Raw genomic sequence first — 14944 nt, forward strand, 5'->3', positions numbered from 1 at the left:
GAGATTGAGTGTCTTGGGTTACAGTAAAATATGGGCGGGATGGTCAAATGGGCAGATAAGTGGCAGATGGAATTTAACCCTGAAAAGTGTGAGGTGATACACTTTGGAAGGAGTAATTTGACAAGGAACGGCAATGGTATTCAATGAACAGCATGACACTAGGAAATTCTGAGGAACAAAGGGACCTTGGCGTGTGTGTCCATAGATCTCTGAAGGCGGAGGGGCATTTTAGTGGGGTGGTGGAAAAGGCATATGGGACACTTGCCTTTATCAATCGAGGCATAGATTACAAAAGTAGGGAGGTCATGTTGGAGTTGTATAGAACCTTGGTGAGGCTACAGCTGGAGTACTGTATGCAGTTCTGGTCGCCACATTATAGGAAGAATGTATTGCACTGGAGGGAGTGCAGAGGAGATTCACCAGGATGTTGCCTGGGATGAAACATTTAAGTTATGAAGAGAGGTTGGATAGACTTGGGTTGTTTTCGTTGGAGCAGAGAAGACTAAGGGGCGACCTGATCCAGGTATACAAGATTATGAAGGGCATGGACAGGGTGCATAGGGAGCAGCTGTTCCCCTTAGTTGAAGGGTCAGTCACAAGGGGGCATAAGTTCAAGGTGAGGGGCAGGAGGTTTAGGGGGGATGTGAGGAAAAACTTTTTTACCCAGAGGGTGGTGACGGTCTGGAATACACTGCCTGGGAGGGTGGTGGAGGCAGGTTGCCTCACATCCTTTAAAAAGTACTTTGGATGAGCACTTGGCACGTCATAACATTCACGGCTATGGGCCAAGTGCTGGTAAATGGGATTAGGTAGGTAGGTCAGGTGTTTCTCACGTATCGGTGCAGACTTGATGGGCCGAAGGGCCTCTTCTGCACTATGAATCTGATCATGCAAACCTCAGGGACCATGGGTAGCCATGACTCATCATAATTACAACCACTTAAAAGTGGAAATGCATTCTTCTCAGTTTCTTTCAAAAAGACTGTGGCAACACCAAAATCACCCACAACTCAACCATTGTTTAATTTACGATATAACTGACAGCAGCTTTCAAAGCTTTAGTGTAGACTTTCAGAAAATGATTAAATAAATTAACAAATATATAATTATTAGAGAGGTTGTGCTGGTGCAATGTTATCCAGAAGCCTAGCTAATAATCCTGAGAATGAGAGTCAAATTGCACAATGGTAACTAAAAATCTGGATGTAAAAAACTCGTATCAGTAAAAGTGATGACAAAGCTGCTGGATTGTTCTAAAAACCCAACTGGGCCATCAGTTTCCCTTAAGGAAGGAAAGTGCCCACCCTTACCCAGTCTGGTCTATATGTGACTCCAGTTCCATGCCAGCATTGTTGGGTGTTAACTGTTTCCTTGCAAGCCACTCAATTGTATCAAGCAGCTACAAAATGGTTGACAGCAGTTCAAAAAACCAGCTTCCCTACCTTCTCAGAAATAATAGATGTAGGCCCACCTTGCAAGCAATGGCCATATTCCAAGGATAAATTAAACCAGGTAAGTGGGTACAAGATATAACACAAATCTGAATGACATTACAATGAAACCACAGCAGTGAAACTAGCATCATTAATGAATTTAATCCCAAACTGAAATGGGTTTACAGCTTTAAAATTTCTCTCAAAGTTTTATACAACACATGTACCGACTTTCCTTTTTGTTTCTCATATTGCGAAAGAATAAAAGCATAAGTTTTAGTGTCTTACTCTACTTTTGAATGATGCTTACAGAAAGGCACTGTATACTTTAAGATTGTGAATACTCCTACATGTCTACATTTGGTACTCAGGATGCTTATTTTCATTTGAAGAAGTTACTTGTAAAGGCTGATTAAAATCTAATGAAATGTGACAGTAACTATGACAAACAACTATCCATACATGAGAGATGAAGGGCACAACTATAATTTCAATTGTTATATGACATGTATCAAATGATAAATTAGAAGTAATGATTACACTAGGAAGACATAGACTCTACTAAAATATTTAAAATACAAAATACCAAAGACTTGTAGTATGAATGCCTCTGAACGGGGTAAAACACCCTCTGCCAATGATTAAAATGTCCCTCAATTTCCAACTTCTTAAAGGAGAAATATAAATCTGTGTTGAACCATAGTTTTGCCAAGACATAAATTATTTCACATTAAATATCAGATTATGTAAAATAAATCCAGTAAGACATATCTTCATCAGTATTTCCACCTAAATATGCTGTTAATTTTTTTGTCTCTAGTCTGTACCAAAACACAGCTTGCAGTTAACTTTCCCAGCAACCTGAAGCCACGAGTATGACTCTTTTCTATAGCACATTGATAGACAGTACATAATGAGACAGCCAAACTTAAACTGTGCCAATTTATCTGCACATGATTTGACTCCTGGCCAACAGCAGTGCGATAACATTATTTCTGTCTGCTAGTTCATGCTGGTTAAGTTGAATTGTCCCAAAATGTAAATATTTTAAACAATGCAAAAAAAAAAGGCATTTCAACCCATGCATCCATCTAAATTTGCAAGGTTTGAAGAGTTCTATGACAGTGTCTCAGTAAAAGTCCATTGCAATTATTCAATTTGTAATGGATGCATCAGTGACACTCAGACACAACAGCACAGCTTAGCTTCTGATTCTAGGCCGAGCAACATAGACTACAAGTATGAGAATTTAGAACCAAAGACAAGGAGCATTAAGAGAAAGTGCATTACTGAACTAAGTCCATCTGAAATTCTAAATGTATCATACATCTTAACATAATAAGAAAATTTAATATGGGTGAGAGTACAAATAAGTTACAGGAGCCAACAACATCTATCTATTCAGATTATAAAAAGTAAATTGTTAATGAAAAGCTTATTTACACTATAACTTACCTCAGAATGACAGCTACATATACATTTCAAGTGTAATTGCACTTTGTAAAGTTAGTCAATGTTAAATATTTAAAACAGGTTCACTTTTGACAGAATGCCCAATAGCCATACAGATATTTTTAGAGGATTGCATATTATTATATGATTAACACATTTATTAGACATTTGTGCAGTGCCAACCCAAACATCTGGCCAATTTTTATTTACTTGGTTAAACATTGGCTCACTCACTGAGTATGGCATATTGGCATTTCAATTAACCAGGGGTTATCAATTCCCTATCTCACCAACTAGATGGTTCCTTATTCACAGATCTGCAAAAAATATCACTGTATATGATATCCTAATTGAATAGAGGACTAGGAAATGAAAACCACATTTATCATGGCTGCATTATTCATTGAACTGAAACTGCTGGTAAATGGTTCAGCATGGAGAATTTCATTCTACTACCACGGCAATAATTTGTGCTCAATTTATATATAGTTAGCATGATAAATAATCTGTCCAAATTGTATAATATATGCATCTTAACAGCAAAACATTGAGAGCAGATAGAACAGAGCACTAGCAGAGTACACGCTAATATACCTTCTCCCATAACCAGAGTCCAGATAGATAACCCAGTAGAATAGGCAAGGATAATATGCATAAACATTTTATTTCCCCAGTGACTCAGTGGGTAACATCGTACTGACCCATACAAAGTCATAAAGCCCAGGTTTAACCTCTGGAGTGCCACGAATTACTTCATCTCAAGAGGACAATAGCGTGAGGGTTGGGAGAGGGGAATGGCATCAATTAGTGTTCTGCTTCTAATTTCAATCCTGTGCACATCAGCGGACACCAGTTGAAATCAAGATCAAATCTGACCATGATATCTATGTCCCCCCACACCCCGATATGAACAGTCTGACACTGATTATCCAAGATTGCACATAAAGAATAGCCCTTTAGGTGATAAATTCAGAGGTTGCTGTATTTAAGGTTCCTTGTTTCATTGTGATTTCAAGAGGAGGGAAAAAAATTAAAAGTCAATTTATCACACCTCAGTTGTCTATAATACGGAATGAAATTAGGACAGTCAGCATGGATTTTGTACAGTGCAGATTATGCTTGATTAATTGAAAATTCTGAGGAAATCAAAATACATAGATAAAACAAATGCAATGGATATCATAGATATAAATTTTTAAACTTTGTTCATTTTTCTGTTTCTATGAAACTTAGGTATAGGCACATGAAGAACGATGGCAAAGTTTGCTGAAGATACCAAATTAAGGGCATTAAATTTAAACAATGCCAGTTACTGAGGTACAAGGAGAGAACGGGCTGAGGTAATTGGGAAATTGGATTAAGAGACATGACAGTTGATAATCAACGGCAAACATTTAAACAAATAATGCATAATTCTCAACAAGTATACATTCCCTTCAGGAATACACATCCCATTGAAAACCTCATACAACTATGTCTAACTACAGAAGTTAAAAGGAGCATTAAATTAAAAGAAGAGATTTACAATATCACCTAAAAAGTGATAAATGTAAAGGCAGAGTGCTTTAAAAATCAGCAAAAGATGACCAAATCATTGATATACAGGGAGAAAACAGAATGAGAGTAAATTGGCAACAAATATAAAAACATGTTGTAAGAGTTTTAGCAAGTATACAAAAGCAAATGTGGGTCCTTTAAAGGTGGAGACAGGAGAAACTATAATGAAGAATAAGAAAGTAACAGAGATGTTAAACAAATATTTTGCAAATTTGAAAATCATGGCATTGCTTGATCGGGAGCCAATGTGGTTAACAAGCACAGAGGTAATAGAGGAACAGTGGAGTAAAGTCACGAGTTTTGGATGAACTCAAGTTTATTGGGGATAGAATTTTTTTAAAAATTCTTTCTTGGGGTGTAAGTACTGTTGGCAGCCCAGCGTTTATTGTTCATCCCAAATTGTCCTCGAGCTGGCGGTGGTGAGCCGCCTTCTAGAAACACTGTAGTCAAAAGGGATTTAGATTGTTATCCAAACAGGAGCAATGTACAGGGTTATGGGAGAATGGCACCAAGTGAACTGCTCATATGGAGAGCTGGTGCAGACACAGTGGGCTAAATAGCTTCTTTCTGCGCTGTTATGATTCTGTGATTCTTGTCCATCTAGTGTAGGTACATCTACACTGCTTTTAGGAAGGGAATTCCAAGATTTGACCCAACGACATTGGAAGAACGGTGATGTAGTGCCAAGTCAGGATGGGTGTGTGGCTTGGAGGGGAATTTGCAGGAGGTAGCTTCTGCTGCCCTTGTCTTTCTAGGTGGTAGAGGTCACAGGTTTAGAAGGTGCTATTTAAGGAGCCTGGGTAAATTGCTGCAATGCATCTTGTATATGGCACACAATGCTGTCAATGTGTGTCAGTGGTAGAGGGAGTGAATGTTTAAGCTGGTGGATGGTGCAGAACAAGCAGACTGCTTTGTCCTGGATTGTACTGAGCTACTTGAGTGTTGTTGCAGCTGCACTCATCCAAGCAAATGGACAGTATTCCTTCACACTCCTGATGTACCGAATAGATAGGGGTCAGGCTTTGATGGTTAGGTGGTGAGTTACTCACTGCAGAGTTCCAAGCCTCTGACCTGCTCTTGCAGCTACAGTATCTATATGGCTAGTCCATTTAAGTTACTGGTTAATGGTTACCCCAAGGATATTGACAGTGGAAGATTCAGCGATGGTAATGCTGTAGAATATCAAGGGGAGATGGTTAGATACTCGCTCGTTAGAGACGGTCATTCCTTGGCACTTGTGTGGTGCAAATGTTACTTGCCATTTATCAGTTCAAGCCCGAGTGTTATTCAGATCTTACTGCATATGGACATGGACTGCTTCGGTATCTGAGTCATTACAAATGATACTGAACACTGTGCAATCATTAAGAGAGTATCCCTATTTAAGGCTTATGATGGAAGGACTGTCAATGATGAAGTAGCTGAAGATGGTTGGACCTAGGACACTACCCTGAGGAACTACTGCAGCGATATACTGTGACTGAGGTGTTTAGTCTTCAACAGCCACAATTATTTTCCTTTATGTCAGGTATGAATCCAACCAATGGAGGGATTTCCCATGATTCCCATAGACTTCACTTTCGCTAAGGTTCCTCGATGCCACACTTGGTCAAGGGCAGCTACTCTTGCCTCACTTCGAATTCAGTTTTTTTGTCCATGTTTGGACCAGGGCTGAAAGAAGGTTTAGAGCCGAGTGGCCCTGGCGGAACCCAAACTGAGCATCGGTAATAGCTTGGTCGCACTCTCAATGATGACTTCAATTACCTTACTGGTGATCCAAGGTGGAGTGATGGGGTGTTAATTGGTCAGATTGGATTTGTCCTGCTTTTTGTGGACAGGACATACCCTGATTGCTTTTCTACAATGTGGGAATATGTGAAGTGGTTCACTTTGGCAGGAAGAACAAAAAAGCAGAGTATTACTTAATGGAGAACGGCTGCAGAATTCCAAGGGACAGAGAGATCTAGGTGTTCTAGAGCATGAGTCACAAAAAGTTAGTGTGCAGGTACAGCACGTAATCAAAAAGGTTAATGGAATGCTATCCTTTATTCCGAGAGGAACTGAACATCAAAGTAAGGATGTTATGCTTCAGTTATACAGGGCATTGGTGAGACCACATCTTGAATTGCTGTGTGCAGTTTTAGTTTCCTTATTTAAGAAAGGATGTAAATGCGTTGGAGGTGGTTCAGAGGTGGTTTACTAGATTGATAACTGGAATGAGCTGGTTTTCCTATGAGGATAGGTTGGACAGGCTGGGTTTGTTTCCAATGGAGTTTACAAGAGTGAGGAATGACTTGATTGAAACATATCAGATCCTAAATGGTCTTGACAAGGTGGGCTTGGAAAGTACGTTTCCTCTTGTGGGTGAGTCCAGAACTAGGGGACACCGTTTTAAAATTAAGGGTCACCCTTGTCAGACAGGGATGAGGAGAATTTTTTTCTCTCAGAGGGTTGTATGACTTTGGAACTTTCTGCCTCAGAAGGTGGTGGAAGCGGGATCACTGATTATTTTTAAGGCAGAGGTAGATAGATTCTTGTTCGGTAAGGGAATCAAAGGTTATCAGAGGTAGATGGGAATGTGGAACTCGAAACACAAACAGATCAGCCATGGTCTTATTGAATGGCGGAGCAGACTTGAGGGGTTGAATGGCTTACTTCTGCTCCTATTTCGTATTTTCGAATGTAAGTACCAAGCCTCACTCTCTGGAATTCCCTTCCTAAACCTCATTGAGGAAGGAAAAAAGAAATAGGAGAGGTGAACTGCCACTGCAATTATTAATTTATCTTATTGTTACCAATTATTAAGCTTATTTCATGGTGTATAACTTTAAGAGCTTTGTCCTGGAAAAGGTTGAAGGACCTGTTAACCAATGTTTATTTGAGCCTCTCTAAAACTCTCATCAAGGGCAATGCTATGCTGATTAATCTACCAGCTACTTAGTTGTGACGACTGAAATGGCTTCACATGTGATCCTTTAGAGTTAAAAGGCAGAGAAGACGTTAGCCAAACAGTCCAAACTGGATTCAGATCCAGAGCTTGAAGATCCGTGCTATATCCACTGCAAACTCCAACAATTTCCCCTCTCCTTGTCCATATTCTAACTTTGATGGATTGTATAACATGTCTGTATAATACCACCTATTCCTTTTTAATTATGTCACTTAATTTGAATTATCTATTAATTCAAAATGTTTTCAAGCACAAATAAAGGCAAGTGCTATTTTAATTAAGTTGCTGAATCAAATTGATTTTTTGACTTTTTTCCCACAAAAAGGACTTAAAATTAATAGGATTAAACTGTGAAGTGCACTTGCTGTCTGCATGCTGATATAATCACTTGATTATAAAGGTTCATCTCTGTGCAAAAGCAGTAAACAGTCTGACTGAAGCTCTCAATCTTTAGGAAAAAAAAAACATCTAGCCAGTTTTAGGTCAATTTCATGACCCAAAGTAACAGAATATGCAACACAATGTTCCAATTACAGATTCACTCAATTTCCTGTTTAGTTGCATCCACCTTGCTGCTTTCTCAGTTTGAACAGAGAACGCTACATAGTCAGCTCCCCATAAAGTTCATGGTAAAACTAAATGTTGTAAATGCAACAATCATTCACCCATCACTGGATACAGGAAATTTACTATAGCCATATATCAGGCTACTGATGTGGTAAAGATATTAAATGTCCTGCTGATGCTGAAAAATACAGAACCTCACAGATATATTATCATCTCTCCCATCATCCATGTCTTAAGTCACCTTCAGACTCCGCTATTCCAATGCTTTCCTGGTCAGGCATCCATCCTGTCAACTTCAGCTCATCCAAAATTCTACCACCTGTACTTCAACCCAGATGAAGTCCCTGTTTTCGATGATCTGCAATAGCTCTCAATCTCAACATCTCAAATTTAAAGTTCTCATCCACAAGTTTTAATCTCTTTATATCCTCACTCCTCCCTTTCTGTGACCTCCTTCTGGCCTACAACAGTCCCCCCAAATTCTCTATTTCTCTGCTCCTGGTCTTTTGTGCATTGCCTTCTCCCTGAACAACCTACTCCCATCCAAAGAGTTTTGCTATGATGTACGTGAGATGTCCAGTAATCTATGTAACTAGAATAACAAAAGGGGAAAGTTGAGGAATGAAATAATAGCTTTCATAATTTTATAGGATATTTCTATGTTCAATATCTATGAAGTTTTTTGTGAGATAGTGGTGGCATTTTACACTGAAAAGGACCTTATATACCAATCAAGTCACTCCTCACTCTTCTAAACTCCAGTGGAAACAAGCCCAGCCTGTCCAACCTATCCTCATAAGACAACCCGCTCATTCCAGGTATCAATCTAGTAAACCACCTTAAACGCATTTACATCCTTCTTTAAGTAAGGAAACTATTGATCACAAAAACTCAACGGTAAAGTCTTACCTAGCACATTGCCAACAGGTACATCTTGTACATTCTCTAATTCTTTTCCCATTAGCAGGTACAAGTCCTCCACTGTGCAGTGAGCCAGGTGTGGGATCGACAGGTCATCACCAGGTGAACAGCTTTCTGGCAACTGAACAGGTAAATATGAATTAGTATAAATGCAAAATTGTTTCTGGTAGGGTCGCTGTACATATGCTTTGCTTGATAAATTAACAAAGGATAAAGACATCTATAATGTTAAATCTATAGATGTTACATTTCCCTGCTTCAGTCAGCAAGACAAATTCTCAAATCGCTGGATCTGAAATCAAGTCATACTATATTGCAGCTGGTCAAATAATGAATTTTAATTCAGGAGTCTGTGTATCCAATACTGTCTGCCAAAGCATCTCCACTATCTTTCTAAGTACTACATAAACCCCTTGATGCTGGAACAAGTTCAAAGAAAATAACATACCAAGAGACTGAGATGACATTAACAAGCCATTCAAACTTGGCTCCTAAGTTTACAGCAGAATCTCAACCTCTTCAGCATGCTGCCCTACATTTAGCAATCAGTGATAAGATCAGACAAGCATGGGAGGCAAAATCTGCTATAACGTCTGATACTATAAAAAGGCTTCACGGATTTTAGAATTGTTTCCCCACTTTCCCTGTACTTTTGTAAATAATAATAATGTAGATCTGCACTTCTTTCACGGCACAGAGATGTGGAATGGCAAGATCCATGTGCATGCTATTCAGAGCTCTGAAGAGTCATACGGACTCAAAACATTAACTGTTTCTCTCTCCACAGATGCTGTCAAACCAGCTGAGTTTTTGCAGCATTTTCTGTCTTTATTATGCATGCTATCAACATATATTGTGCTATGACCACAGCTCGTGTTATTGCTGAGTAAGCCAGACCCCAGAGTGAAGTCTGTCTTGCTGATCATAAAGCTTTTAATTGTGAAAACGAGGAGGAAGAACTACTGATCTCAAAAGCATAGAACTCCAGTAACACCTTTAGAGATTACAGAATTAAAAGATTTATTAAAGATAAAAGTTACACAGCTAAAAGAGATTTACAGAACAACCCCCCCAAAAAACATGCTTTGCCAAAAGTACACAAACACCTTTTTGGCAATAAGTTCAGTAGCTATTATCCAAGTCAAGGAATTGTTGTCACTTTAAATAAAGGTACACCTCATGACTTCTCAGGCACTTGCACTTTGAGGTGGAATTCCAAAAGAAGTTTCATCCTGGGGAAGTTACTATCGAGCATAAACTGAACTGGACTAGCCATATAGATACTATGGCTACAAGAGCAGGTCAGAGGCTAGGAATCATGTGACGAGTAATCCACTTTCCAACTCCCCAAAGCCTGTCCAGCATCTACAAGACACATGTCAAGAGTGTGATGGAAATCTCCCCATTTGCCTGGATCAGTGCAGCTCTCACAATACTCAAGAAGCTGGCCACCATCCAGGACAAAACAGCCTGCTTGATTGGCACCACACCCCACAAACATTCACTCCCTCCACCACTGACACACAGCAGCAGCAGTGTGTACCATCTACAAGATGCACTGCAGGAATTTACCAAGGCTCCTTCAACAGCACCTTCCAAACCCATGACCACTACCACCTAGAAGAACAAGGGCAGCAGATAGATGGGAACATCACCACCTGGAAGTTCCCCTCCAAGTCACTCACCATCCTGACTTAAAAATATATTGCCATTCTTCAATGTCACTGGGTCAAAATCCTGGAACTCCCTTCCCAGCAGCACTGTGGGTATACCTACACCACATGGACTGCAGGGGTTCAAAAAGGCAGCTCACCACCACCTTATCAAGGGCAACTAGAGATGGGCAATAAACGCTGGCCCAGCCAGCGAAGCACACATACCGTGAATGAATAAAAAGAATCCGTTTCCTAAAATAAAGACTCTCCTGGCTCAACACTGGGTGCTGCCTCCAATTCAAAACTTTCACAGCTTCTCTGCAGTTCACAGACAAAGAAGCTGGTCTTCAGTGGGTTCCCCCACAGTTAAATGTCCCTTTCCTTAAATATGCTTTTCCTTTTTCTTCTCAAATTCCATTGTCCTTAAACACATCTTTGAAACTCAACTTCTCCAAGTAAAAAAATCTTTCATGTTTTCTATTTTGCCTCCACTTTTGGGAGTTTTTATATACCTTCCTGTTTACTCATGGAACCCCTGTAAGATGCAATTGTTCCCTTTTACCTCTGAGTTCCCTTTTGAAATTCAACAACTGAAAAATCAATTTCCCCAATTATCTAACAATGCAAATTTCAGATCCAACCTGTTAACTTGTAACACAAACACACCACAACCTCTCATTACAAATGCACAAACCTAACCCTTTTAACCTTTCATCTCTTAGACCTCACAGGCAACCTGTCTCTAGTAACCTTTCCCCTGTTTAATTAATTCTGGACACACACACCCACAGCTTTCTACACAGAAAACATAATCACAAAAATATAAAAAATATACATCACCCATCATAATTGCTAACACCATTTCCATGAGATGCTGCTCCACACTTCTTGTGTTACGAATATTTGTAAGGTTCCTTTCAGTAATTAAACTCTGAATGCACAGACTTTTGCTAAAACTTAAATGAGCAAGCATTTTTGAAGTCATTATCAATTTTAGTTTTTTCTTATAAATAACTTGCTAAAATGAATTTTCAATTGCTTTAGGGGATATTTTTGATTTCACTGCAACTATATTGACATGGATCTCGAACAACTTGCATTTGTGTAGTGCTTTTTAAGGAGAAAATCTTCCCGAGGATATGGGTTTTGAAAGAACTGCAGTGAGGACTGAGGGTTAGAGGCATTGCAATAGTTAAGCTTGAAGTATCAAAGGCATGGATGAACATTTTAGCAAGAGATGAGCTATGTAACAGAAGCAGAAGTATGTAATAGCAAAATACTGCGGATGCTGGAAATCTGAAACAAGTAGGTAATCTTTGTTATGGACAGGATATGAAGTCAGAAACTTAGCTCAAATTTGAATAGATCACCAAGCTGCAAACATTCTGGACAGCCTGAGACAATGGCTGTGAGGGGGATTGAACTGGAGGCAAAGGTATGTAATTTGTGGCAGGGGCTAAATACAATGGCATGGTCATCCCAATGTTAGTTGAAGGAAGCTGCAACTTAAGCAAGAGCAAGACAGGATGTCAGACAAACAGCTTGATAACACTGAAGCAGAGAGGTAGGCGGTGGAGATAGAGGTGGATGTTATCAACTATGTGTGGAAGCTGACACCATATCTGGAGATGACAATTCTTATTTTTATTCATTCATGGGATGTGGGCTTCGCTGGCTGGGTCACTATATGCCCATTCCCAACCGCCCTTGAAAAGGTGGTGGTGAGCTGCCTTCTTGAACTGCTGCAGTCCATGTGGTATAGGTACACCCACAGTGCTGTTAGGAAAGGAGTTCCAAGATTTTGACCCAATGACAGTGAAGGAACGGCATTATATTTGCAAGTCAGGATGGTGAGTGACTTGGAGGGGAACTTCCAGGTGGCAGTGTTCCCATCTATCTGCTGCCCTTGTCATTCTTGGTGGTAGTGATCATGAGTTTGGAAGGTGCTGTTGAAGCAGCCTTGGTAAATTCCTGCAGTACATCTTGTGAATGGTACACACTGCTGCCACTGTGCGTTAGTGGTGGAGGGACTGAATATTTGTGGATGTGGTGCCAATCAAGCAGGCTGCTTTGTCCTGGATGGTGTCAAGCTTCTTGAGTGTTGTGGGAGCTGCACTCATCCAGGCAAATGGGGAGCACTCCATCACACTCTTGACTTGTGCCTTGTAGATGGTGGACAGGCTTTGGGGAGTTGGGAGGTGGGTTACTCGTCACATGATTCCTAGCTTCTGACCTGCTCTTGTAGCCACAGTATTCATATGGCTGGATCAGTTCAGTTTCTGGTCAACGGTAACCCCTAGGATGTTGATAGTGGGGGATTCAGTGATGGTAATGCCATTGAACATCAAGCAATGATAGTTGGATTCCCTCTTGTTGGAGATGGTCATTGTCACTTGTCAGCCCAAGCCTGAATATTGTCCAGGTCTTACTGCATTTGGACATGGATTACTTCAGTATCTGAGGCGTCGCAAATGGTGCTGAACATTGCGCAATGATCAGCGAACATCCCCACTTCTGACCTTATGATGAAAGGAAGGTCATTACTGAAGCAACTGAAGACGGTTGGGCCTGGGAATTCCTGCGGCGATGTCCTGGAACTGATATGATTGACCTTCAATAACCACAACCATCTTCCTTTGTGCTAGGTCTGACTCCAACCAGCGGAGAGCTTTCCCCCTGATTCCCATTGACCCCAGTTTTGCTAGGGCTCCTTGATGCCACACTCGGTCAAATGCAGCCTTGATGTCAAGGGCAGTCACTCTCACTTCACCTTGTGAGTTCAACTCTTTGGTCCATGTTTTATCCAAGGCCGTAACGGGATCAGGAACTGAGTGGCCCTGGCGGAACCCAAACTGGGCGTCAGTGAGCAGATTATTGCTAAGCAAATGCCGCTTGATAGCACTGTTGATGACCCCTGCCATTACTTTACTGATGATGGAGAGTAGACTGAAGGGATGGTAATTGGCCGGGTTTGATTTCTCCACTTTTTGTGTACAGCACGTACCTGTGCAATTTTCCACATAGCTGGGTAGATGCCAGTGTTGTAGCTGTACTGGAACAGCTTGGCTAGGGGTGCAGCAAGTTCCGGAGTACAGGTCTTCAGTACTATTGCCTGAATATTGTCAGGGCCCATAGCCTTTGCAGTATCCAATGCCTTCAGCCATTTCTTGATATCACGTAGAGTGAATCTAATTGGCTGAAGACTGGCATCTGTGATGCTGGAGACCTCCAGAGGAGGCCAAGATGGATCATCCACTTGGCAATTCTGGCTGAAGATTCTAGCAAATGCTTTAGCCTTATCTTTTGCACTGATATGCTGGGCTCCTACATCATTGAGGGTGGAGATATTTGTGGAGCATCCTCCTCCAGTGAGCTGTTTAATTGTCCACCACCATTCACAACTGGATGTGGCAGTACTGCAGAGCTTAGATCTGATCCGTTGGTTGAGAGATCATTTAGCGCCATCTATCACTTGCTGCTTATGCTGTTTGACACACAAGTGGTCTTGTGTTATAGCTTCACCAGGTTGACACCTGATTTTTAGGTATGGCACTCTGCACTGAACCAGGTTGATTCCCTGGCTTGATGGTAATGGTAGCGTGGGGGCTATGCTGGGCCATGAGTTACAGACTGTGTTCGAGTACAATTCTTCTGCTGCTGATGGCCCACAGCACCTCGTGGATGCCCGGTCTTGAGTTGTTAGATCTGTGCAAAATCTATCCCATTTAGCAATGCCAAAGGACAGTAAGCAGATGAAGTAGAGAAGGGGACCAACACAGAAGCAACATGAGAATCCAATGCTGAAGATGCTCTGGCTAAAATCTGATAGATAAGAATGAGTGAATACTATTAGAGCCAGTGATTTAGACAATGGGAGAGAGGGATTGAAGCTGGATGGTGTGATCAACCATGTCAGATGTCTAGAAGGACAATGAAAGATAATTCACAGCATTCACAGAGGATTGCACTTGTGACTTTGGTTAGGGCTATTTTGATGCTAAACTAACCGGGATTGGGGAAATTCAACATGGTCAAAAGTTTGGAGATGGTGTGGTAGTTTGTGTAAGAACAGAGGAATTAAGGATGGGTGTTTTGAGTTGTGGGGGTTAATAAGTGTTTTGAAAGCTAGTAACACTTAAGCAGAGAGTACCATTTACAGTGGCAGCTAGCAAGGGGGACAGGAAGGAAGGCGGTCAGCAGTTTAGTAAGCATTGGGTCAAGGGAACAGGAACTGAATCTCATGGAGATGATGAGATCAGAAGTGGCAAAGAGGGAAATAGGAGGGAAGCTAGAGAAAGACAGATCCAGCACAAGTGGCGGGGGTGGCAGGTTGGGTGGGGAGTGTGAGTGCGTCAGGAGGGGAGGGGAAGCAGCATAGGCAGCAGAGCCAATTTCAGAGAGGCAAAGGA

General features: G+C 41.0%; 1 protein-coding gene across 2 annotated transcripts in view; it reads right to left on the reverse strand.

Moving 5' to 3' along the window:
- efl1 (elongation factor like GTPase 1) overlaps positions 1-14944 on the reverse strand; it is a 301855-nt gene that overhangs the window by 135359 nt on the left and 151552 nt on the right. For both annotated transcript variants that reach the window (XM_041175230.1, XM_041175231.1), the window contains exon 15: positions 8869-9001. In XM_041175230.1, the coding sequence (XP_041031164.1) occupies positions 8869-9001 (133 nt within the window). The remainder of the gene's footprint in view (positions 1-8868; positions 9002-14944) is intronic.

The sequence above is a fragment of the Carcharodon carcharias genome, chromosome 26 (genome assembly GCF_017639515.1).
Source record: "Carcharodon carcharias isolate sCarCar2 chromosome 26, sCarCar2.pri, whole genome shotgun sequence".
In the NCBI taxonomy this organism is placed as follows: domain Eukaryota; kingdom Metazoa; phylum Chordata; class Chondrichthyes; order Lamniformes; family Lamnidae; genus Carcharodon; species Carcharodon carcharias.